We start from the raw sequence: 27,420 nt of genomic DNA on the forward strand, positions 1-27,420 counted from the left end.
ATCAGAAATAATGCAAATTCTGAATTCTTTATGCTGTGGCTCACATCTTATATCATTGAGAGTTCTTGTCTCTTAGATGGAGAATCCTGGGGATGAACTAGGTATTACTATGGGACAGTCTCCCAAACTGCGAAAGCTCCCTATAGGTATAAGGCCCAGGAATATACCCTTGGGAACTTGGAGGTATGGGGACAGGTAGGGTGTGTGTGTGTGTGTGTGTGTGAGAGTGGACAGTGGGGACTGTGAGATTGCAATAGTTGAAACAATCTTTGAGTGTCAAACAGTGGTGTGATAAATATTTAACAAAGCCTCCAAAAAAAGGCTTGATTTGAAATATTTACTAATTTCTATGGTGCAATTTCAAGTTACCAAAGTAATGTCACTGAACTCAGGGTTAGAAAGAGATGCTCCCAAGAGCTCTCTGGGGTTTTTTTGGAAATATATTTTATTGATTATGCTATTACAGTCATCCCATCCCCCCTTATTCTCCTCCATCCTGCACACCTCCTCCCACCTGCATTCCCCCGTTTTAGTTCATGTCCATGGGTCATACCTATAAGTTCTTCGGCTTTTCCATTTCCTATTCTATTCTTAACTTCCCTCTGTCTATTTTCTACCTTGCAACTATTTATGCTACTTATTCTCTGTACCTTTTCCCCTTCTCTCTTTCTCCCACTCCCCACTGATAACCCTCCATGTGTTCTCCATTTATGTAATTCTGTTCCTGTTCTACCTGTTTGTTTAGTTTGTTTCTGGTTTGCTTTTTTTTTTTTTTTGGTTTTTAATACCTGTGAGTTTGTTGTCATTTTACTGTTCATATTCTGATCTTCTTTTTCTTACATAAGTCCCTTTAACATTTCGTATAGTAAGGGCTGGGTGAATTCTTTATGCTGTGGCTCACATCTTTATGCTGATGAACTCCTTTAACTTGACCATATCTAGGAAGAACTTTATCTGCCCTTCCATTCTAAATGATAGCTTTGTTGAATAGAGCAACCTTGGAATTAGGTCCTTGCCTTTCATGACTTTGAATACTCCTTTCCAGCCCCTCCTTGTCTGCAAGGTTTCTTTTGAGAAATCAGCTGACAGTCTAATGGGAACTCCTTTGTAGGTAACTGTCTCCTTTTCTCTTACTGCTTTTAACATTCTCTACTTATCTTTAATCTTGGCTAATGTAATTGTTATGTGCCTTGGTGTGTTCCCCGCTGGGTCCAACTTCTTTGGGACTCTCTGACCTTCCTGGATTTCCTGGAAGTCTATTTCCTTTGCCAGATTGGGGAAGTTCTCCATTGTTTTTTCAAATAAATTTTCAATTTCTTGGTGTTTCTCTTCTCCTCTGACACCCCTATGATTCAGATGTTGTAGTGTTTCAAGATATCCTCAAGGTTCCTAAGCCTCTCCTCATTTTTTTGATTTCTTGTTTCTTCATTCTGTTCTGGTTGAATGTTTCTTTCCTTCTTGTGTTCCAAATTATTGATTGAGTCCTATTTCCTTCCTGTCACTGTTGGTTCCCTGTAGATTTTTCTTTACTTCACATAATGCAACCTTCATTGCAGCCTGGGTCTTTTTTATGTTGTTGAAGTACCCAGTGAGTTCCTGGATTATCCTGATTACCAGTGTTTTGAACTGTGTATCTGAATAGGTTAGCTAGCCCTTCGTTGCTTAGTTGTATTTTTTCTGGATCTTTGAACTGTTCTTCCATTTGGGCCATTTTTTTGTCTTGGTGCACCTGTTACATAGTAAAGGGCAGAGCCTTAGGTGTTCACCAGAGCAGGGCAACCCACGTCGCTGCGTTGTGGTGCTGTATGTGGGGAAGGGGTCTGAGAGGGAACAATGCTGCTTGCTCTGGTCTCTGCCAGATTTCAGTCATTTCCCCCACTACCAACAATCAAATTGGGCCCTTTTGGTGCTGGTTCCTGGGTGGGTGGGTTTGTGTACATTCTAGGACCCTGTGAGTCTCTCCAATGAACTCTCCTGTAAAGCTGAGAGTTCCTCCTGCTGTCACCTCAACCCCATAGGTGTTTTTGGTCAGAGGTCTGAGGCTTTATTTCCGCCCTGGAGCCCTGGGTTGTATAGTCTAACTTGTTCCCCAGGTAATCCTCACGGTTTATCTGCACATGAATATGGGACCACACAGTCCACCAGCTGCCACCTTGCCAAGAGTCCTCTCCACCTGGCTGCCAGTCTCCAGCCCTTCTACTGGTCTGGATGAATGTTTCTTCTTTAACTCTTTGGTTGTCAGACGTCCATACAGTTCAATATTCTGTCAGTTCTGATTGTTAGTTGCTTCTAAATTTGTTGTTGTCCTTTTGGTTGTGTGAGGAAGCACAATGTGTCTACCTACGCCTCCATCTTGGTGGGAGGTCCTCCCATGAGCTCTCTTGAGTCAGCATGAACTTTCAAAGAAAGTTTTACAGTGAGCATTTCTTTTTGCATTTACATCGACTCTAGCCAAATCAACTTCAGAGTATCATTGGTACATGTAGGTTTCAGTTTAATAAAACATAACCATAATGAATTAAATATGGTCCAATGGCTCCAACAGAGAGATGGAGTCTTATTCTCCTGCCCTTGAATCTGGCCTCAACCAACCAATAAAATGTAGTAGAAATGTAGCCAGATTATAAAACTCTTACAACTTATGCCTTGGTCTCATGCAATGTTCAACCTGGTGAGAGCAGGACACCATGTAAAAATTCCCATTACTCTGAGACCCCCAAGTTCTGAAGAAGGGAGAGAGGGGTGGGGGGGGGTGGGGGAAGAGAGAGAGAGAGAGAAAGAAAAAGCAAGAGAGAGAGAGACTGACTCTTGGCTGGCCCCAACTGTTCCGGTCATTCTGGCTTAAGTGCCAGACATGTGAGTGAAGAACACTTTTAGAAATTCCAGTCTCAGTGGATATGACATGGAGAAGGACCAGGAAATCCAACCGACAGACAGACACAGAGCCCAGAACTATGGTCCTAGTGAAGCCGTTCCAGGCATCTAGACCTTTGAGCCACTTTATCTGAGGCTGCAGACCATATACAGCAATTCCCACTCTGTCCTTTCTAAATCCCTGACCCAGGAGTCTATGAGCTTAAATTAATGTTTATTATTTTAAACCACCAAATTTTCAGGCACTATGAAGCAACAGACAGACTAAACACTAATACATGAAAATGATACTTTTTTAAAACACAGAGCTTTTCAGAATTAGAAAATAACCATTTTGCAACTCCTAATGAAGTTGATCTAGGTAATAAATAATGAATTTTAAACCGCTAGGAGAAAGCATGATGGGTGAGAACCATGCAACTCAAAACCATTCATCTATCTTGGCATCCCTAAAAATGACACAACTGGAAATTATGTGCCTCCCAATGTGATGCAATGCAAGAGTAAGTACACAGTGCCACCTGTGCAATAGTTTCCTTAAAAAAAATTAAGTCTGGCCCTGGCTGGTGTAGCTCAGTGAATTGAGCACGGGCTGTGAACCAAAGGGTCGCCAGTTCAATTCCCGGTCAGGGCACATGCCTGGGTTGCAAGCCTGGTCCCCACTGGGGACCACATGAGAGGCAACCACACATTGATGTTTCTTTCTCTCTTTCTCCCTTCCTTCCCCTCTCTCTAAAAATAAATAAATTAAATATTTAAAAAAATAAGTCTGAATGTAATCAACCATTTACACCTAACTACTAGTTCATAGGAAATGTTGGCAAAAGAAAACTAATTAATTAGCACCACGAGGAAGCAACCAAATGAATCTAGAATATAGGACATTCTATTGGCCATATGACTCAATTTTTCACAGACCAATGGCACAAGAAAAGGAGAATAAAAGAGACATAAAAGACATAACAATCAGAAGCAACCTGTGTGCCTTATCTGTATTCTGTTTCAAACACTACGCCACTGCTATGTTCCTGTTATAATTTCCTTGATTCAGTAATAGTTTCTAAAAACTCAAGTAATTTACTCCTGTTGCAGCTCAGTTGGTTAGAATATTGTCCCATAAAACTAAAGGCCATGAGTTGGATTCCCAGTCAGAACAGATGCCTGGGTTGAGGGTTGAGTCCTCAGTCCAGGCTTGCACCAGACGTAGCCAATAGATGTTTGTTTCTCTCACATTGGTGTTTCTTTCCCCTTCTCACTCCCTCCCTTCACTTCTCTCTAAAATCGATAGGCATGTCACCAGGTGAAGATTTTTTAAAAACTCAGTGAATTTTGTGGTAATTCTTGTTTTACCTATTCCTACTCACTCCTTTCTTTCTGTCCTTCCATGCAACCAGAACAGAGTCAATACCTGACTTTTTGACATTTGCAGCCTCTCCCCTGTGAGGTAATTACCAAGGACCAGTGGAGCTTCCAGTAAGCATCTCTTATGTGGAAACTGCAGGAATAAAGATTGTTCCCTTTTGTGTGGCTGCTGCTTTGATGATTAGATATTCAACCCAACCTCATCATTGCCTCGCATTCCCACAGGAGCCTTGGCTGCCTCCAGGAGCTGACACCAGGGTCTGGCTCCGATCCTAGTCATCTAGCAGTGACTTCTGACTAAGCCTTAATGGAGCCCAAAATGTGTGAGCCATGAGCCATAATGAGATTTTAGGAGCGGCACAAGGGCACGCTGAGCTGCTGAGGCTGGAGTTTGAGCACAGAGAGTGACCCCAGGAGGCCTCCATTACTGGTGAGCAAGGCAAGTGCCAGTGGCTTTAGAGTCACTCCTTTTTAGAATTTAATCAAGAGCATTAGGTTAGTTTAGTCTATTTTGTAGGCTGGAACGTATTTTGTATTGCAAACGTAAAATGTCATATTTGAATCTGAAAAGAAATCTGCTTTTCAGCAACTTCGGATAATATTTTCAACGTTCAGTTGTTTGTTAAAATTGAGGCTACACAGAAAGGATATCTGGGTAGTTATAAGACAGACCATATTCTAAATTTTATTCTTCCACTACAGAGAAAAGGCAGAATTAATGTTTGTGAGAGCAATTATGTGCTGCATACTTTCCACATGATTTCTACTTAAGACCCACAAGTACACTGGGAAGGAGGTATTATTGTTTTTATTCTTATAAATAACACTAAAGTTTAGCAAGGTGAAAGTTAAGCAACAGGTAAGAAATAGAGACTGAATTGGCTCCCAAATTTATCTGACTCAGCTTCTACCATATAAAATGTTGCACGGTGATGGTGTATTCTCAAATATTCATGTAACCATACGAAGCAGGTTTCTTCATTTTTTAAATCAGAGTGTTAGATTAGATTAGCACATCTCAGAGTTTCCTTCAACTCTGCTGTCTTGAATCTTACAGCCGGTAGTGCACGAATTACCAGTCACCTGGCTTCTTGCTGTACCCTAGGGGATCAGTGTCTATCTCTACCTTTCCTGGCTGATGTAGAGGTCTCTGAGCTCTTTCCCATCTGCACAGTTTTTTCACCTTGGATTTCTGGATACTTGGGACAAATGTGCTCAAACTATCCTTTTAGTTCACTATAGCAATACGGTTAACTTCTTATTTTATTTCCTTAGGTAGAAATGAGAATTGATTTTAGAAAAAGGAATTTCAGCAATAGAGATTCTATCAAGTATTTAGACTAGTCTCCAAACTTTAATTTTTACATCTTTAGCACCCACATTTCTTTTGTTCCATGTGACTAGCTATCTTTTTCTAGTTTGAGGTGTTCTGATCACATAGCCACACCAATGGCAGAGAAGTATCTTTCAAAGGTTTAAATTGTTGTGAAAAGTGAGATAAAAATGGAGAAGTAAATTCATTAATTCATCTAGTCACATTCTCTGGGTCATTTCAAGGAGGATCAAGTAAGGAAAGTCTAAACTTAGGTGATGTTGAGTAAGTTTGCTAAGAACAATTCTTGGGAAGAGGACACAACCTATAAAATAATTACTATTTGCATTGTGACAGTATTTTATTCCTAAGTTTAAATTAAAAGGGTGCACTTCTGTAATAATAATGGTTGCTGATGGAATCAACACTGCAAGATTATTGCTCCCAGGTGGTTTGTTGGTATTTGTGTTGTGAGAGGAAACATGAGGGATCATAATCAGTCTTAAAAAGGCTTGCTTCCTTAAACAAGTGGGAACCGTGAGCGCATCTCACTAACCCTGTGTATGAAGTCAAGCAGTTAAAGAAATACGCACTGACAAACTAGCGTTTAGTCAACCTGCATCTTCTTTGGACTCGATGTCCTGGAAGACACAGCTGCTCCCTCCACCTCCTGCCCCAGGGATAAACCACCTTTAGGGTGGGCTTTGTTACAATCAAGACTATCCTTTATTATATCTCTTTAGTGTTTTCCACCTTTTTTTCCAATGACATGTTATTTTATTTGCAATACTTAAAAGAGTTAAAGTGAGAGGTAACTCTGGAAAAATCTGGACTCGGGGTTTGGAGGAGTGGCACCCCTCCCAGGACACCTCACCCCCAACCACTCACCCCGGAGTGCCCAGGCACACAGTTTGAAAACCTTTGCTCTAGAATTGTGGATGCCCATTAAGATCACTTGGGGAACACTTGAGAAGTTCTTATGCTGAGACTTACTTTCAGAGACCAAGATTTCATTGCTTAAAGGTAGGATCTGAGCCCTGGCAAGGTGGTTCAGTTGGTTGAGCACCATCTTGTGTACAGAAAGGTTGCAGGTTCAATCCCCAGTTGGGGGTGTGTGAAAGAGGCAACCAACCAATGTGTTTTCTCACAATGGTGTTTCTCTCTCTCTCCCTCCCTTCCTCTCCTAAAGTCAACATGCATGTCTCTGGTGATAATTTTTAAAAAGGTGGGATCTGGGCATCAGACTTTGTGGGGGTCCAAGTTATTATACAGAGAAGAACTGATAACCATTTCCCTGGAGAATGAGCAGTCAGGCCAAGTCTGGACAAAATCTTATTTCTGACACAAACTAAGAAGGAAACCAAGCAGGGATGACCCAGAGTTTGGCGGGCCTTTCCAAGGTGTCTCTGAACCCTTAGACACAGGTAGATCTTGCTTTTTCTTTTGGGATTTTGTTTCACATAGTATTTCCTCAATAGTTTTCATCTCTGGTAAGGAATTTTACTGCAAAAAGGTACATTATGTAATGCTTCCAAAGCTGTTGCTATTTTTAGTTTGTAAATAAAAGGGGGGATATATAACAAACCTGACCAGTTCAGAGGGGCCATATGGAAGGTCTGACAAGCTCAGTGACCAAAAGTAGCCACATAGGATGGTCTGATCACAAAGTCCTAACTGGGCAAGTCATAGTGGGCAGTCATGTCCCAGACATATAGCTTCATTAGCAAAGGTCAACTTTGACCTTAAGTGAGTTCTCTTCATTGTTCTTATGCATCTTGGGTATTACACCCTTGAAATGACGGAGTAATTTTCTTTTTGAAGGCACCAGAGCAGAGACCACAGAACTCTCATTATCGTTGTGTTCCCCAAATGCCACCTCTATGTGCTGTAATGGTCATTACTAACTACCCTGTACCCTGATGTTAAAGGAGTACGTGCTTCTTCATTTGGCTTTTTATCCAGTCTCAGGGCTTTCCCCACTTTGCTTTCCTCCTACATCCTTCATGTACCACCAGTGACTTTCATGTATGCTTCCTTATATCTCTTCTCTTGATTCTAGCGTATAAAACAAGCTGCAAAACTGCCATTCTCTGGAGCAGCTTCTCCAACCATTCATATTTTGCTTTCAGACATATTCATGAAATCTGCCTCAAATAAACTCTTACAAGACTTTGCTATAGGTTGGACATTCTTTGGTCAACAAGTCCACACAATTAGATTTGTTTTATAAATCAGCATCTCAACGAGTTTCACCCTGATACGTTAAGCGATGGAAACAGCACCAAGAATCTGCAATAGAAAGTTAGGGTAGGCCTGGCTGGTGTAGCTCAGTGGATTGAGCACGGGCCTGCGAACCACAGGATCGCTGGGTTCAATTCCCAGTCAGGCCACATGCCTGGGTTGCAGGCCAGTTCCCAGCAGGGGACTCACAAGAAGCAACCATACATTGATATTTCTCTCCTTCTCTCCTTCCCTTCCTCTCTAAAGACAAATAAATAAAATCTTTAAAAAAAAAAGAAAGTTAGGATAGACTAGATTTTTTAACTTTTGTTAGCCATTTAAAAAAATTAGATTTCTTGGGATAACATTATATAAATTTTAGCTAGCTTGTCATGGGTTCAGATATCTGGAAGATTGTAAACTTTCTACTGGAACAGAATAGTGCCAAGAAGACAATATGCCTATTTAAAGTCAATTTTTTGTATAAGGACTAATCATAATAAGAAGCGTGAGATGGACATTTATAAGAAAGGGAAGATGACTTGTAGAATTTACTGAGAATTGAACCTTCAGAAATACTACTCTGTGACTAGAGGAAACACACACATGTAGTCATAATAAAAGTTTAAGGGTAATTTTCCTGGTGGCACCTTGCTTTCAGAGTGAACTCCACCACAAGCAATCCATTGAGTTAGACCCAATCAGTCTGCAAGATCCACAGACCCTGAGGCTGTGCGTACACTCTTTCCCACAGAAGAAAGCTTCCTGTATCTTTATTCTTTTGCCTCTTCCAGAGGTGCAAAGGGAAATAGTTCAAGTGTGTGGGTGTTTCTCTAAGGCAGTTCTCGCCTACTTAGAGAAGAGAATTGAGCCTAAATGGTCATGTTTATTTTTAAAATTCTTATTATTAATAATCTGTCTGGCAGGTTTTTTTTGTTCAAATGGTATAGTTCTGAAAATATTTTATAAATTGCTTTTGTTGTTAATCTTCATGTTTTACATATTAAAAATTTTATAAACATGAAGGATTTTTCTGTCCTTCTAATCTTTCCACTCTCTTTTTCCCTGCTTAAAAATGCCACTAAGTAGGAGACTGGCGTGACATTCAGCTAGCTGTGATGCCAGTTTCTCTGGAATGCTGTGTGGTGTTGTGTGCTGTGACTTCCATGGAATTCAATCCCCACTCATCAAGAGCTCCCACTTATAATAACATATGTTGGAAAACGTGGAAAAAGTTCAACAGGCTCCTACCACTACATTGTGAGTTAACCTTTGAAAAAGGTGAATAATTAACAGCAAAGAGAAATGTTCTGTTGTAGGTTTAATCAGATTGGCTTCTATTGTTCAGCTGAGGGATTAAAGGAGGTGGTCATATCAGGAAGGTGTTGAGAATGAGCCACAGATGGCGCTTGAACCCTGGCATCCACACCTGTGTCCTCATACTGAGCGCTGCTCTCTGTGACCTGGTCACCCTTGCTCCTCTGTTGTCGACAACCTGCATTTTCAGGTCTGCCGATGCTGAGCCTTCCCCTCGGCTCCCTCCCTCCCCTCGGCTTCCTGAAGGAGTCACAGGCTAAAGAATGCCCGACTCCCCAATCCAGCCTGGACTCTGAGGACTCTGCCACTTCAGTACCTCAGTTTCCCACTTCTATCTTTTGGATGGAGATGGGAGGCACATGCAATAATGGCTAAATTCTCAAACCTCTATTGACAAATTATTCTCCTACAACACATGGCAAGGTGCTAAATATTTTAGAATTGGGCGATCTTTGCAACTAAAAGGGTCATAACTGCTGATCATCTGAAATAAGTGAAAGGAATGGTAATCACCCTGCCTCGCCTCCCCACTTCCCGCCATGTGCTGTAGGGGTTCCCTGGTAGGCATCTTGGATACAGCACCAAGTTGCCCGAGGTGAAGTAGATTTGAGCTGAGTGTAAGGTGCCAGCCTTTGGGATCTGCGTGGGGAGCACAGAGCCCCCTCTCCATGTCCCGGGAGAGGAAGGCAGAGCCAGGGCACAGGATCATCTGCAGAAGCTGACAGCTTGGTGTAGCAGTGATGTGCTCCCAGGCCTGATGAGGTCAAAGCAGCATGCATGAGTCACATGTTGCAAGGACCGTCAGGAAAACCAGCTCTCCACATTAGTGAGGGATTTTAACACAGGGCAAAAATTGTCTGGTGATAAAAAATGTTCCAGGTGTCTCTGTGTTGTGACGATCAGGGTGCATTTCTTAGTCTAACCCTTAAAGCAAGTTGTGTTTAGGAGGGAGGGGTTTGTGTGTATCTGTGCGGTCATGGGAGGGGGAAGCAGGCGAAAGGACACTTGAAATTTGAAGTTTAAATTTTCATCTGGTAAATGAAAGCTCATTCAAAGAACAGAAAAGAAAGCCTTTCATTTTGGGCTTTGAATTATGTTGTCAACATAATTCAAATGCTGTGCATTGTACTGGGTGCATCACAGTTAGGCTGATACTCAGAATTGTGAAATGTAGTCATTTTTTTATCCTCACCTGAAAAAAATTATATATCTTTTAAGAGAAACATCAACTGGTTGCTTCCTGTATGTGCCTGAACTGGGGATTGAACCCACAACCTAGGTATGTGCCCTGACTGGGAATTGAACCTGCAACCTTAGGTTACAGTACAAGGCTCTACTTACCTAAGCCTCACCAGCCAGGATATACAGTGATTTGAGAGAAAGCATTTCTTTTTAAAATGTACATTGTTTGGAAAATTAAAGAAGCCAAATGGAATAAGAAAAGAGGGAAAATAAGCTACAGAATCCTAAGGAATAAAACTGTTCTGATTGTAAGAGAGAGAAAAAGACCTAAGATATGCTGATATCTCTGACTTGAATGGCCTGGTTTGAATTCATTTCCTCTGGGCAGCTTTCTTATGTACATAAAAAATTATGTCATTGCTGGTAACAATCTTTGAAACATACAGAACACCAAGAGAAAGGCCTGGAAAAGATTCAAAATGAGAAAAAAGCAAAAGCTCCATGGGATTATAGGAGCAGAGCAAAGTTTTCTGATTTGTTCCCTTAGAAGAACTTCAAAAGAGGGCCTAGGACAACCTCATTTTTCCCAGGAGAGTTTATTTCCCTCCTACCAAAGCATCTCTTGGAGTTGACTCTTCTGAGAAATGCCTGCCATGTCATTGCTAGCTCTCACCTGATGTGGTTTCCCTTGGAATGCTTCCTAGAGGAAACATTTTTTGAAAAGATTTGCTTACTTGATTGTAACCAGCAAAACACAGAGCAAAGACCATTCTTTCTACTTCAGTATATTACAGACAGCATGTGACATGGAGCCTACCACACTAGTACATGCAGGAATTCTACCTCTGGGGCCAAGGAAAACAACCAGAAGCCTCAATAGGATGAAGAAGGTGAGTGAGGGCTCATAGGTAAAGTAAGACACATAAATGACTGTTAACTATCGTCCAGGCAGAAAGAACCAGGTCTATGACAATTTGCCCTGCTTTAGAAAATCTCAGAATGTTTGCCACCCCCCAGTCCTCCTTCCTGAGGGGTTTCCTGTGCTGATCATGTTTCGTGTCTCATTATGCTGCTGTTCTGGCCACAGTTAATGGACTAGAATAGGCATTTGAGAGCCCTGGCAATCAGTCCACAGCTGGGCTGCAGGCCTTAAAGTGGCCTAGCACGAGAGCTCTGCCCAGCACAGGGCTGCTGACTGACTGCACGGGTTAGACAGAGACTCTCTTTTGGGGACTAAACATGAGACCCAGAGAGAGACAGTTTGTGTAACTAGGCAGAAGACAAACGAGACAAATAGAAAAGAAAGTGAGCAGAAGCCACGAGGCAGCAGAAACTATGAGGCAGCTGAGCACTAAGGTGAGGAGAAGAAAGAAAAGATGAAGGGATTAAATGTACAAATTGCCAGTGATAAAAACAGTCATGGAGATGTAGCCAGCAGAGAGTACGTCAATAATATTGTAATAAATGTGTATGGTATTCAGTATGGTGTCAGATGGCACTAGACTTACTGGGGTGATCACTTTGTAAGGCATGTAAGTGTCTACTTGTTACCAGTAGATGAAGTCTGGAGGTTTGAGTACAGAGGCCAGGCAGCAGTCAAGGGATGCCATCACAAACCTCCTGGGGCCATATTGAGGACATTGAGTTTGCAGTGCAGCTCCTAGTTTGCATTGCATTTCCACAGGATGTGAGACCACACTGCCTGGGTAACTGCCCTTGACCCTGGGTGGAGTTGACAGAGTGACAAAAGGGGCCCCAACACTGACTAAGATGGAGGTAGAGAGAGCTCTTGCACTGAGCACACATAAGTCTAGCAAGATAATCAGATTAGAGAAACAAGCCCTCCTATCCTTTCTGATACCAGATGGGAGGGGGGACTGGGGGAAAGTCAGTCACATGTGCAATAAAAGTCAAAATGGTGCAGGGATGGTGCTGGGCCAAAGAGGCCCATCAGTCTAGCCTGGGGAAAGGCAGCAAGAGGCCTTATCAGCCACATGGCCCAGGGCCTCCAGCAGGCCCCTGAAACCGCAGCCTCGGGGAACAAGCTCAGCTGCGTGGGTGACTGCTTCGCAGCCAACCGCTGGCTCCAAAACACAGCACATTAAAACAGGGCAGGGACTCTGGGCACTGGCTTTTGTTTTGGTCTTGCTGAGGATGGTTGAACTTTGGGTTTTGCAGCATAAATGAGCTTGGAGATGGGGAGTCCGCCATTCTCCCAGATCACGCAGCATCTGAATGAAACCTCTTTCCCTTTTTACCACCAACTGCCTCGTAAGTTTGGCTTCTGCGGCAGCAGGCAGACAAACCCCCTTTTTGTTCGGTAACACACTCAGTGTGCTAGACCTGAAACTAATATACTGTATTTTATTTCTTAACTGTGATTGACAGAAACCTGTACTTGAACAATAATTAAATAAAATTATATTTAAAAAATATATATATATATACTAAAAAAAGAAATTAGTAAGTAGTTGTAAGAGTAAAATAAACAGAGGATAACTGAGTAACCAAAATGGCAGAGTCCAGAAGTAGGTAAGAACCCACAAATTCCTGCTCCTGAGATAGCAAGACAGACTGAAGGATTTTCTAGTTTCTGTTCTTCCGCGAAGCCTAGTTATTGTGGCCCAGGACATCTTTACAACTAACCCCAATGACCTGACATAACCCAAAGGCTGGCAACCTGAAGGAGTCTAGCTAACGCAGTTTGGCTCCGTGATAAATTTTAGGATATATCTTAAATATTTTCCAAAATAAATGGAAATGACTGATTTTTATCTAAACCAGCTGCTCTTAATAAAACTATTACTATAAATGTGTTTGAAAGCCAGGAAGTATATTTTTGTGTAACTAAGAAGATTTTTGTAGATCTTAGGCCAAGGAGAGGCAAAACGGTATTTTCTATTTATCTTTACAATAAACTGAAAAAGATATTTGCCTATTAGTCTAATGGAAATGTAATATCTAATCATTTGATTACCTATTTAATACTTGCACTTTGTAATCATCATTGACGTCAGTGTAGCAAGAATGAACCTCGCTGCTCTCCTGAAACTTTCTACAACTGTATGAATCGTGGAAAAAATAAAGAGTTTCAATAAAATTGTGAAGATGGATTCGTTGTCTAAATATGATTTTTATTTAATAAAAATCAGATATTTTCCTCTCCAAAATTCTGTTGCAGTTCAAATCTTGCTATTACAAAGTTGTTATTGTGAGCAACCAGACAAATTTGAATTTTCAGTGCAGCGAATATTGCTTGAAATACGGGACACCNTCAGTGTAGCAAGAATGAACCTCGCTGCTCTCCTGAAACTTTCTACAACTGTATGAATAGTGGAAAAAATAAAGGGTTTCAATAAAATTGTGAAGATGGATTCACTGTCTAAATATGATTTTTATTTAATAAAAATCAGATATTTTCCTCTCCAAAATTCTGTTGCAGTTCAAATCTTGCTATTACAAAGTTGTTATTGTGAGCAACCAGACAAATTTGAATTTTCAGTGCAGCGAATATTGCTTGAAATACGGGACACCGCATGGGGGAACTAAAGTGGGAGGGAAGTCGTAGGGGTCTTAAACTTGAAGATGAATGTGGACTACTGCCCTCTTCTGGAAAGAAAATGAAGAGCAACAGGGTGCAGACGTGGGCAGATTTTCAAGCACTTGCTAAATTCACTTCAATCATGTGTAACGTGTGTCTACAATGGTCTGGTTTGCCATGGCACAGTTGGCAAAACCCTAAGAATGCCTGGAATTATTCTCCTTTTAAACTTATAGATGTGATGGGGAAATAAAATTTCCCAGAAATAAGGATAACTATAATAGATAATACAATAAAATATCAAATCAAACAAAGTGCATTTATATTACCATGACTCAAGAAAACTCTGTGTTATTCCTATTTTTTTTTTTGCCATATACTTTTACTCTAGTTAGATGGGGAACAGGAATATATACAAAAGAAGCTAGTCACTGGCAAATTTTTGGAAGATCTACAAGCACAAAACACAATACAAAATTATATTTTACACACTGATTAAAGCATTAAACTGAAATGCAGACTTATGTTGCTCTATTTTCACAATAAAAATGTTCTAAGGAAGGTTAATCATGAGTCCTCTTATCTGTCCAAGGTACTTCTGTTGTGTTTACTTAGGTATCCTGGTACTGTAATTCCTGTCTCTGACAATGCAAACTAAGTTCTACATTAAGACCTATGAACATTTCAGAAAGTGGACCTCATCAGTGTGAAACCTGTAAGGCCATTACACAGCCTATGAGACCAAGCACCAAGTTCTCAATGTGCACTGCACAGGGTGGTGACGTAAGTGTCAATCTGCCATTTGCCTTGCATCTTGCTTCCTTTGAATTCCAAGGAAGAGATTGCACGGTAGTAGCCAGTCAGCTATATTCTGGAGTTCTGTACAATAATATCCTTAAATAGTACTTCTAAGAGTAATAAAATAGAGTAGATTGTATAGTCATGACAGAAAGAAAGAGAGTGCATGAACAAAAATTTAGTCATAGAGACATTAGTAAAAAAAAAAGGCAGTGGCTACATTTAATAAACTTCAGTGTTTAACAGAAAGCCTATTTTAGAAGAAAAGTGTGCACATTGGGAACTGTGCTCTTTGGTCTATACTACTTTGCATTTTAAATTGTAGGCAGCTGACCGCACACTGGTAAGAAAATAATCCAGCTTCCTTTGCCACATCTTTCTACCAGGCTGCTCCAGTAGCACTTAGAGGTGCACCAACATAAAAAATGCCCATAGGATGTAAATAAAAGTCGCAATGGCTCAGGCCTCTGTGTTGGTCGTTGGATTACTGCCTCTCAATTCCAAACGTCACCTTGCTTCTAATGTTGGAATTAGATCTTGCAAATATTTGTCCTTTGCCACTAGAAGTTTCTGCAGAGAGAGAGCAGAAGGGAGGTACTTCTTTTCCTGGCTCTAGGGTGCCTTTTCTGGACTGACTCCTGCTGGAAATGACTGGCAGCACATAGGTTACCCCATAACACTCACTGCCCAGCTTGCATGTTCCAGCTCATGCTTTCCTCATGGCTACCCTCAGCCCTTATGCTCCAGTGAGGGTCTCCTGCTTATCAGTTTTGATCCCAAATTTCCTGTCCATCAGTCTCAACCTGGGAACCCAGAGGCCTTTGTACCTTCCAGGGGTTATGATCATAGCTTCTCCAAAGATATTTGAACCCCAGCCTCGGATGAGGAACCCCTTCAAAATATTTCTTCTTCGGGAATTCTCTCTCAGCAATAGGGTGTTCCTTAGCATCTTTTTCTTTCTTAGTAGCTAGTGTCCTCTAAATAGTTCATAATGTTTATATTAAACCTTGCTCATTGCAATGATTGCGTGGTGTCTGTTTCCTGACCAGACCCATGGATCCTCCTTCCAATGCAGGCACACCCCTCTGATCATGTCTACTGAAGTCAGATGTTGAGGGATGAAATCAGCGCTTCTGAGTACAAACCTGTACGGAGATTGCAATTCGGTGGCCATGGAGCTGCCAACACTCTAAAGTGACTGGGGGTTTCAGGCTTCAGAATATTTGAGTAATCTGTGTCAGTTCAGCCCCGGGCAGTTTTGTGCATGCAGATGAAATGAGGACAAAAGAAATTTGATCAGTATGATTTACTGGGGTTCTTCGGTGTAGAATCAACTCTAATCTTAACTGAAGCATTTTATAAATAAAAATGATTCCCCCAGTTTAAAAAAATCCCTCTGCGTTTAGAGTCCTCTCTGCATTGTAGTCCCAAGTGTTTGCTCTAGAGTTCACGCTCAGGACAGCCACCATTTAGATTTCCTTCCCTGCTTTAGGCATTTTCTTTTCTTTGCCTCCTGTGAACATTGCCTTTCAATTATTTCATTGATTCTATATCACTCACCAAAAAATCATTGCTTATAATATTTAATTAAGACAAATTTCAATCTTCACTATCAAAAGGAAAATATTTCATCTTTGCTTTGCAGAATTTCCAATATGGACAATATCAGGTTCCATCTTTTTAACCTAAAGATAAGGATTTCAAGTTTTCAAAGTATTTTTATACTTTAAACATATTTTACACCACCTTTTTCACTATTTTAACATTTCATCCTGCTGTGACAATAGCAAGGATGTGATGTTTACACTGACAAATTATAAAGCCCCTCTATACCCTCGGAACAGCCATCATCACGACATTGGCCAAAAAGTAAGAAGTTTTCCAGCTTTGATGAGTGGTGACGTGCTACGCCAAGCAGTGGCTCACACTGTCAGTAGCTAGAAAGTGTGAATCCTGTGAAGTAGACTTCGGAAGTGCCCACCAGCACACCCAGCTATTTACAACTATAGTTCAATGTATGATTGAACAGATTTTAGGTAGAGAAAGCAATACTTGAAATTCAGGAGAATTTTAGCTGAAAGAGGTCTCACCTGACAGATATGGAACCTGAGATGCAGTCAGGCTTAAAGACTTTCTCAGGGTCACACAGAAGGAAGGTGGCTGAGCAGGATGAGGACTCCTGGATTGGGTTAGACCATTGCTCTGAATCCGATGAAGACCAGAGTTCCTTGTGTTTAAATTACATTTAAAAGGCAACAAACAGCCCTGACTGGCGTGGCTCGGCTGGTTAGGCTTTCTCCCACAAACCACAAGGTTGCCAGCTTAGTTCGCAGTGAGGGCATGTGTGAGAGACGTCCAATCAATGTTTCTCTCCCTCCATCCCCTCCCTCTCTAAAGACGTATAAAAGGCAACATTATAATAGTTCTTGTCAATCTTAATTTTTTATTTGAATGATCAATTCATCTCTAATTAACTTCTCCTAATAATACAGCTTTATCTTCAATATGTTTGAAAACCATGAAATATATTTTTGCCCAACTAACAAGGTATTTTTAGACCTTTACTAGAGAGAGGTACAACTGTATGTTCTACTTTCCCTTATAACAAACGTAAAGAGATTTATTTCTGTTAAATCACAGTTAGATTCTCTAATATTTCATTATTACAACTAAAACCAGCCAAGATAGCTCTACTACAAATTCCACATTTTCCTTTTTTCTCAAAACAATGGACCATAATATGAGAATATCTTCAAAGGTATATTGTAAAGTAACAATTATGTTAAAAAATACTGGAATCAGGTCACAAGAAATAAATTGGAAGCTGACTTTTCTAAGCATCCATGGTGATGTCGTCTAAGTCTAACATCCTCACTAAAATGGGGCTCGCCATAGAGGGTCAGCCCCATTTGCTGACCATCAGTTTCACAAAGCTCTTGTCAGGAAGGAACAGGTGACAGGCAGAAGTTACTTGGAGCTTTTCTTCAGAAAATCTCTATATTACTACAGTTGTTAAAGGTCATGTTATAATGCTAACTACGAAAATTTCTGGTTGTACTTTGAGGCAACAACCACACAAAGTAAACTTGTAGGTGATGAAACAGAATTTAAAAGTGAATGCCTCTTTTCCAGGTTAGCACTTGCCATGTTGGGGGAGTTCGTTTCATAAAGTATATGATGGTCTAACCACTATGCTGTTCATGTGCAACTAAAAGAAAAGAATATTGAATGTAAACTGCAATTGAAAAATTAAAGAAAAAATAAAAATGGACACATTTTAATGTTGCAGGAAGATGACTTTGAAATAGCTTGCCATCTATTTCTACATAAAACATAAGGCTGCTGAAACGTTTTTTTGATCATTGTTTGGCCTCCGTCATGGGATTTCTTCTCATACTACTAGATGGTGCAATTTGAGGTCTAAAGCCTGTCGAGAAAATTATCAGAAGCTTGGTGATACAGATAGCTTCCCTGTGGAAAAGGCACAGTGAGGAAAATGAGAGAGATGGGAAGGTCATTACTCTCTGAGGTTACATAATTGACCTCCCCCGGAGGCAGAGAAGTACAGAGCAGAGAATGAGGTCAGGAGACCCGTTCCTGTGTGTTGTCTTTCACCAACTAGCTCTTAGATGACTCACTTCACTCTTCGTCCTTCTTTCTCTACTTCCCTGCAACCAGGTCAGAAATCATGAGTTCGCAGAAGCCACGGTATACAGGTGTGAAGCCCCCGAGAAGGATGATTGATGTTAGTGTTCGGCCTAAGTGCAGGGTCTCAGAAGTCAGCCAAACAAAAGTCACAACCGGTGGGTTCTGTTCCTAACCCTGCTATTCTCCACACGCAGTGTCTGACCACTGTAAACTTCCATCTTGCCCACTTCCCTATCAAACTGACGCTAACATTTAACACCTGCCTCCTCTGAGAGTCTCCAGGGATTAATGAGATAATGCTGCCAAAGGCCAGAACTTTAGATGACAGCTGCTAATTATAAGCCAACCATCTGTGGGTGAATACACAACTAAAATCTGACTCTTCCTCTGTGTTAAAAAGCTCCTGAACTGAGTGACATCATCCCCACATGTCAAATAACATTTTGATGGAGAAGTGAAAATTATTAAGAGCGAGGAAATCAGGCCTTTGAAGGAAAGTGGAAAGACCAGGGACAACCCCTGTTCATGAAAGAAGGGGGTGTGTGACAACAGATTCTCTTCATTGGCAGAAGGCGTCTCGCATAAGGGTGGGAGTTTCAAATCCACTTCGAGTTGATTTGTGTGTGTGCTGTAAGACAAGGGTCCAACTCCATGACATGTGTGTCGGTATCATTTCTCAGAACCGTTTGTGAACGAGGTCATCCTTTCCCCTCTGCCACAGTCAATGGTGAAAAATTTTAAGTTTCACTTCTAATCAACACAGTACTGGGAGTCCTAGCCACATCAATTAGGCAAGAAAAATAAATAAAAGGCACTCACACTAGAAAAAAGATGTAAAATTATATCTTTTTGCAGATTGATATGATCTTATATATAAAAAACCCTAAGGACTACACACACACACACACACACACACAGATTAAAACTAAAACATGACTTCCGATGAGTTCTGGATACAAAATCAAAATGAATCATAAGCTGCTAAATGGAACTTTTATTGCCACTAATGTGAATAGACCTGTAGACTAAAGGAATTCTGGCTAAGTGCATTTCCCAATCTCATATCANGATGTAAAATTATATCTTTTTGCAGATGATATGATCTTATATATAAAAAACCCTAAGGACTACACACACACACACACACACACACACACACACACACACACACAGATTAAAACTAAAACATGACTTCCGATGAGTTCTGGATACAAAATCAAAATGAATCATAAGCTGCTAAATGGAACTTTTATTGCCACTAATGTGAATAGACCTGTAGACTAAAGGAATTCTGGCTAAGTGCATTTCCCAATCTCATATCAGAAATCTGTGCTAATCCCAGATACTTCCAAGTCGTCCTTCATATATTAGGGCTGTGAAAGTTCTTAGTACACACACATTCATAGGAAGTCTTATTTTTTTCTCTTGGGGAAACATTGTTCCTGGAATGAAATGGCTAGAGCAATATTCTCTGAGATGGATGAAAATCATTTCTGAAAATAATTACATGAAGAAGTTGGTTTGGGACATGTATGTTATAAGTCTGCCTTATTGTACTTGCCCGTTGTTTACCCTCTCAAAGCACTTTCCCCAGAGTGGGACATATACTCCACACATACCGTTTGGTCAGAAAAATCAATAGATGTTTAAATGCCTAGAAGCATTTATCTCTGTTCACAATAGCTTTATCTCTGGACTGAAATTAAATGTTTTTTTTATCAGAATCTTTTCTTTTAGTGCCTAATAATGGATACAGATGGAACCTGTTCAATCAGAGCAGAAACCCACCAAACTCAGAATGGATCAAAGATTTTCAAAACATATTGACAGAACTAAAAATGTCCTTACCTGGGCGATTATGTCTATAATTTCTGAATAACTGTGGCACCGTCTCACACAAGATCGAGCCAAAAAGTCTTCCACCAGCCGTGTGCCAATGCCGTGTCCCCTGTGAATGAAGGGAAGAGTGTGGTCTGGAAATGATATTTGAGTCTTAGTGAAAATTATCAATGTTTAAGAATGGATTCATCTTGTTAGCACATGCCCAAGTGGATAACAAATTTACCAAGGTGACAATTCAAATGGCGATTTGGCAGTGGGCTCCTTCTTTGTCCCACAGGCCACAGAAACAGTGAGGAACACATCCAGGGAATAGTAGCTAATGTACAAGCAAAGGAATTTGAGGATTCAAGGCTGACCAAAACTTGACCTTGTATACTAAATGTAAAAAAGGTTAGTTGGTGTTTGTGATCCAATGTTTCTCATTAGCAACTAGCTTTCTCATCATTAGCTGTTGATGGACACAGAACGCAGGTCTAGTTAACTTGTCTGCTACAGGTGTGGTCCCGAGTGCTCATTCTTCTCGTGGCAGCTTTATCACACAGGAGGGCAAGCATGTCTGCCGTGGCTCTGAAAAGAGGGGATAAGTGGACTAGAGAAATCGATTTTTGTTGCCAGTGTAGTTGCCAAGAGTTAGACTCTGAATTTTAGTAAAAAGAAAAAACAGCAAAGTCCAGAGAATTCATTTCTCATTTCAGGGAAATTGAATCTATGGGACTAAGGAGAAAGTATTTCTATCAGCTCCACGTCACAACGAAGAGCCTGACAACTTGAAGTACAATTGTAAAAGCATTTTTTGAGGTGCGATCTGGTGACTGAGCATTCACCCTCAATAAGAGCAACCTGAGAACTTTCAGCCTCGTTGAGGAAATAGAACCTTAATGGTGGAAGTAAAAATAGAATAAGACTGCCTCCAAACAATTGACACAAAACTGATCGAATTTCACAGCAACATGTACATAGACAAGTGAAATGATTTGAATAGAGCAAGAGAAGACCCAGTAAGATAAAGACACCAAGGTTTGCAGAGGCCACATTTACTCCATTGGGTCTAAAAAGGGGGGAGATATTTGGTGTCTGGGCAATTGGGGATGGATTGATCTAATGTCAGAGTGCTCACCCTTTCACTAAATCTATGAGATATTTATATTTCTGAGTAGATAGCAACACTCAGTTTAGCTTACTTGCCTTTCAAGAAAAATATTTTCTGATTCTTGTCAGGAAGATCACACAGAATAGACTTTTAAAAAACAGAATGTATACTTTACAGAAATAGTTGTACTAGGATTTAAAAAATGTTTCCAGTGTTTTCTAATTTATATGCATATGCACAGGGTTGACCCCTGGGAACAGTGATTAGAAGCCAGGACATCATAGTCAGTGCCACATATATGCATATATATATTGTTTTGGTCAAAGGGTATGCTTCTGCAAAGCATATATTTTGTATATTTATGTATTGAATTAAAATAAGATGCTTTCAGATTCAGATATTGGAACATTTAAAGTTGTCCTGGAGGTTCCTAAGCCTCTCATCAATGTTCCAACATCCAAATCATAGCAGTGCCAGAAGGAGAAGAGGAAGAGGAAGAGCAAGAGATTGAAAAGTTATCTGAACAAATAATAAAGGAGAACTTCCCCAATCTGGCAAAGAAAATAGACTTCCAGGAAGTCCAGGAAGCTCAGAGAGTCCCAAAGAAGTTGGACCTAAGGAGGAACACACACCAAGGCACATCATAATTACATTAGCCAAGATTAAAATGGAGAGAATCCTAGAAGCAGCAAGAAATAAGGGCATAGTCACCTACAAAGGAGTTCCCATTGGACTGTCTGCTGATTTCTCAAAAGAGACCTTACAGGTAAGAAGGGGCTGGAAAGAACTATTCCAAGTCATGAAAGGCAAGGACCTACATCCAAGATTACTCTATCCAGCAAAGCTTTCATTTAGAATGGAAGGGCAGATAAAGTGCTTCCCTGATAAGGTCAAGTTAAAGGAGTTCATCATTACCAAGCTCTTATTATATGAAATGTCAAAGGGACTTATCTAAAAAAACCAAGATGATAAAAATATGAATAGTACAATGAAACAAACAACTATCAGCAACTGAACCTAAAAAAATAACAAACTAAGCAAACAACTAGAACAGGAACATCACAGAAATGGAGATCACATGGAGGATTACCAGTGGGTAGTGGAAGTGGGGAGAATGAGGGAAAAGGTACAGGTAATAAGAAGCATGAATGGTAGTGAGAAAATAGACAGGGAGAAATTAAGAATAGTATGGGAAATGCAGAAGCCAAAGAACTGACATGTATGACCCATGGACATGAACTAAAGGGGGGAAATGCAGGTGGGAGGGGGTGTGCAGGGTGGAGGGGAATAAAGTGGGGGGAATGGGACAACTGTAATAACATAACCAATAAAATATATCTTAAAATTTTAAATAAAAATGTAAGACGCTCTCAGCAGAAGCTATTAAGGATATTCAAATGTGAATTATTTTTTTGAAGGCAAGTCCTTTCGGCAGCCTCTCAAAATTTATTCTTTAACTAATATTTTATTCAGATTTGTTGAAATGTGCACTAACGTAGTACCTAACCAGCAATATTTTCTTAGTCAAATAAGTGAATTGCTACATTTTACTGATTTGCTGTACCTTCTGGAAATGCTGTGTGACATGTTTAAGTATGGCCTAAGTGTAAACGGACCGAAGCAGCGCCCAGTGAGTTGACTTGAGAAAGTGCTCCTGACTAACTCAGAAGGAGTGAAAAAATAAAAGTATGTGAATCAGAATACATACAGGACAAAATAACCTTTCCAATAGAAAAAGAATAAACATGTAGAAAAGAAGAAGACCAAGTGTTCAAGAAAAAAATCTTTAATACTTCTTTTAAGTTTTTATTTCGGTATTCCAACAAAAAATATAGTGAAGCCTTTTAAAAAGCTAAAATGCTCAACTCAATTAGGCTAAATTTTCCATTCAACCTAAATTTTCTAACTAGTACAGATTTGTCAGTCATTGCCCTGTTAGAGTCCTTTCCAGGATCTGTGGTTAAGAAGTTAAAAAGTATTGACAGATATTTTATTATCAGGCAATAATTTGATGTTCATATAATTATGCTGAGTCATTTAAAGGCTGAATTTGTGTAGAAAAAAATCCCCACTAATAAAGACAAGTGGAATGGACTTTATCTTAAAAGGAAGAAGTGTTTTCTCCAGTACATTTTTTAAGTAAAGCGTAGTAATGGTAAACACATTCAAACAACAAACAGGAAAAAGTAAATTTGCCTTTTACCTGTCTAATCCTCCGCCGCCCAGTTCTCCCACGCAACTACCATTAGTAGCCTTTCACGTATCCTTCCACAGGCGGCCTATGCTTATGTAAGCACGTATTTACACTGGAAGGAGTTATGTTAGAGCAAAAGACTTCTGAAAAGAATCGTACTAGGTGATCTATCACATTAAAAGAAAAAATTCAGTTTTACCACCTGCTTTGCTTACAAGCAACTAACAAAGAAATAATTTCCAACTAAAAAGAAAATATTTCATGCTTGACATTCATGGAAAAAAAGTCCCTTTGTATTACTTTCTACTTTATAACAACCTAAATGGCAGTTGGCAGAAGTTATGTTTAGCTTTAAGACGTCATTTATTGAAGTAGAATGAGAGCTGGTAGGATGGAGCAGGAGATGTCATCAGAGGGGGACAACATGCAGAGATTGCTGAGAAACAATGCACATGCCATGTGAATTAAAGATGTCTACTTACATTTTATCTAAATATTTATTCACATCTTCATCTTTCTCATAATCTTTGCACAGTTGAGCAACCAGAGCTCCATAGGTGAGGACAAAGAGATCTTTGTTCTGGAGAAAAATGGATGGTTTCGTGTTATAGGCAGTTACAAATAATATACTATTCTATCTTCTGGTCGGACGCAGCCTTCCAGGTCACCTGTTCATTCTGCCACCCTCTGTTGTACCCACATTTAGACACATTGCTCGGAGGGAGAAAGAGCTGTGAAATAAAATTAATTTCTTAACAAGAGAACACCTCTCTATGTATTGGCTTGTATTATATAACTTGCAACATATTTTCATGGAGGAAGTTTCTACAGAAATACTATTGCTAATGTGAATTGCTGTTGTTCTAGAATAGCCTTTGGTACCTGCTGCCCATCTTTGCAGTGGGAAGGAGTAATTGGGTGAGACTTCTCGCGAGTCTGCACCCTCCCTAATAGGTTCCAGATCTGCCAGGGAGAACAGGAGGAAAAATCCAACTGCAGCAGCAAATTTATCATTTTTCCTTTATACTTAAAAATAAAAAAACAGGAAAACGTGTATGTTTTTTATAGATCTCCAAAATATGTCTTATTTTCAGAGTGAATTAAAAATTAAAACTAAAACTGAGTATAATGTAGGTTTGGTTTAGTGTAGACAGGTTGAAAATATGGGGAAGAGAAAACACAAAGTGCAATGAGTCCATTTATATAAGTCTCTGTTTTGCATCTACAACTAAACACCATATAAGAAAGGAAAGGGGCTATTGAAGATCATTTGCTCCAATGCTCTCAGTCCCGCAGAAGAGGGAGTGAGGCTTCGGGAGGAATGGGTGGCTTTCCCAACCAGCCAGCCGTCGGCAGAGGCAGGATGGGGCCTGGGACTGCAAGTTCGCTTCTGGAAGCAAACATCTCCGAAGTGCCCAGAAGAAGGCATGTTTGAACGGAGGTGGGAGGGAGAGGGGGGTAGGGAGAATCACCACTGTTGAATATTATCTTGTTTTGTGCATAATCTGTGTTTTCATGAAAGGTCAGATGTGGATTCCAGGTTAGAAGAGACGTCCTTACCACTAGGCCCAGGTCTCTTGGACAGCCAAGTCTTCAGGGGTAAATAAGGCCTGGTATTACGTATTTAGTTTTTGTTTTATCATGGGCAGAAATGGCTCAACAAATCAATAAATTTTTTTATTCAACAGAGGGCCTTCATTACATAAAGTGTTATATAATTTTGATCCACATACTCCCAAACTGGCCCAATACCACCTGTGTCCATACTCCTACCTAATGGGCTTAATCATGACAAATTTTTAAAAATCAGATAGAACATTCATTATCACTAAATAAGTTTTAAATGGATAACATCTAAGTATTATGCAACACAAATAGACATAATTTATGTTGAAAAATATAAATCAAAATGTCATGAATGTATGTAGAATATATTTTATATACATTAATTGTCATTACACTAAGAATGTGAATATATACAATTAAGGTATAGGAAAGTAATAAATACATTAATATTTCTACCAGGAAACAAAGGCTGTAAAGCAAAGCAAGAAATTCGAACAAAAATATTGTTGTTGAACAGATTATTGAAGAGTCATCATATATTTAATTTTAATTTTTTTTACTTAAATTTTCCAAGAACCTAATTATAAGTCACAAGAAATGCCTATACATGAAATACCTGCATAGTATATAAAAAGCCACAGCAGAAAATAAGTTACTGAAATAAGCGAACGTGAAGTGGGGAGAGAGAGAGAAAGAGATAACATAGTTGTTGTCATTAACAATAAAAAAAGGATTTGAAAAGGAGATAAAATGATACCCACCTACATCCTATAGCCTCAGCATTGTGCCCACTTATAATTAATATAATAATAATAATAATAATACCAAGCTGAAAAATAGTATTTCTCTCTTTCTCTCTCTCTCTGATGGGGGGGTAACACGTATGTTTTACTTCCAGGTAAGTGTTAAGTTGAGTGCCCATCGAGGTCAGTTTTCTCCATTCGGCTTCATGGCTGAAGGTTGTGCCTTGACCTGCCAGTTCAGTAGGGTCTCAAATCCATACAACTTATCACAAGGATGTCAATATAACTTTATCAATTTTAAAACAATCATTTTCATGTATGAAAAATAGACGCTAACTTGTTCTTGACGTTTTGGATATATCAGGATTAGTATCGAGTGATTTAGGTATAGTGTGAATAAACTACACACAATATTTTCAGCATCTGAGAGCTCCACATAAAATAAATCAAGATCCCAGAACGTCAGAGGGGGCATCTGTAGGCGTCTCCAACTGGGGTGGACATGAGTTCATCATACAATTTGAAGTGCTCATGGCTGAAATTACTTAATTTTATGCAATGCCCAGCAGTCTCCTGAAATAATTAGTAGAGCTTTAAACTTAATGATGAACTTTCACTTACATAACTTCTGGATGTCCAAACCTATAACAAGAAAGGATATCCAAATCTGATCTGCACTAATTAAGTTTCAAAAATAACTCTGAACTGGGAATGTATAGAAAAAATAATAGCACATGTCAAATTCCAATAATAACGCCTAACATTTCAGACCAGGGGATATATTTTTAAAGGCAATCTTTTCATATCACATTTTTGATTATCTATTCCTAGTTAATTTAATATATAACCAACTATTCTCTACGCATTTCATTTTCTATCTCATAAACTATGAAAAGTTTGACACTTTTGTAGATATAACCAGTCAGAAAATAAGACTCTGGAATACAGATAAAGAATCAATGATTCTGTTACAGTATGTAGGAGACTGTTGTAACTATTCCCAGAGGTGTCACTCACGGTTCACTCCACTCTACACTCTCTTGTTCCACTGAAATATTCTCCTTGCCTCTCAAAATGAATCAGAAATCATTTATAACGTTTTTTCTGAAGTAGAATACGATATCTTTGAGAACATGATCATAAACAGATCTTACTATTTTATGGTATTCTGGTCTTCTGTGTGCAGGGCGAGACATCGTGCTTGATAGACGAAGAATGGGACCTTCGATGTCTTTCCCTCGGTTTTGCTTTCTGTCTGCCGGTTCCTCCTCGCTGCGAGACACCTGCGCTACTTATGCGCTCGCCTGCTTTTACTCTTTGCTGAACGGAAGAGAACAATCACAAACTGAACTATGAGATGGCCACGTCCCTTGCTATTGATCAAATAAGTACCGCTTCACTTGTGAGGCTGAGTTGTGTAATCCAGAGACATAAAAACTGAGACTGGGAAGTCAGATCAGAAGCACAAACTGCTGAAAATTCTTTGGCCCCAGAGAGTACGAGAGTGGTGTTTTGCTCTCATGCCAAAGCATTGTTTTAAAATCACGGACAGAAACCTTCACATTCCAAGACAAATCTAAATGTTACCATTATTCAGCCTTCGTATCGATTGCTGTGTGAACTCAAGACGGGATCAGCAATCTGTCGGCACTAAATCCTGGGTTCAGACCTAATGGGCATCACATTATCCCCTAAATAATGGACATCACAGACCCCATCTTATGTGATTAA

The 27,420-nt window shown here is 39.8% G+C and overlaps 1 protein-coding gene across 1 annotated transcript in view; it reads right to left on the minus strand.

The window, feature by feature from the left end:
* TRAPPC3L (trafficking protein particle complex subunit 3L) overlaps window positions 1-26,885 on the minus strand; it is a 40,152-nt gene extending 13,267 nt beyond the window's left edge. The window contains exons 1-3 of the mRNA XM_037065097.1: window positions 26,844-26,885; window positions 23,863-23,960; window positions 20,103-20,202 (exon numbers count right to left, since the gene is read on the minus strand). Of these exons, the coding sequence (XP_036920992.1) occupies window positions 20,103-20,202; window positions 23,863-23,960; window positions 26,844-26,885 (240 nt within the window). The remainder of the gene's footprint in view (window positions 1-20,102; window positions 20,203-23,862; window positions 23,961-26,843) is intronic.
* Between the last annotated feature and the right edge of the window lie 535 nt (window positions 26,886-27,420).

This window comes from Sturnira hondurensis, unplaced genomic scaffold, assembly GCF_014824575.4.
Source record: "Sturnira hondurensis isolate 20B ecotype Veracruz unplaced genomic scaffold, ASM1482457v3 Scaffold0015596, whole genome shotgun sequence".
In the NCBI taxonomy this organism is placed as follows: domain Eukaryota; kingdom Metazoa; phylum Chordata; class Mammalia; order Chiroptera; family Phyllostomidae; genus Sturnira; species Sturnira hondurensis.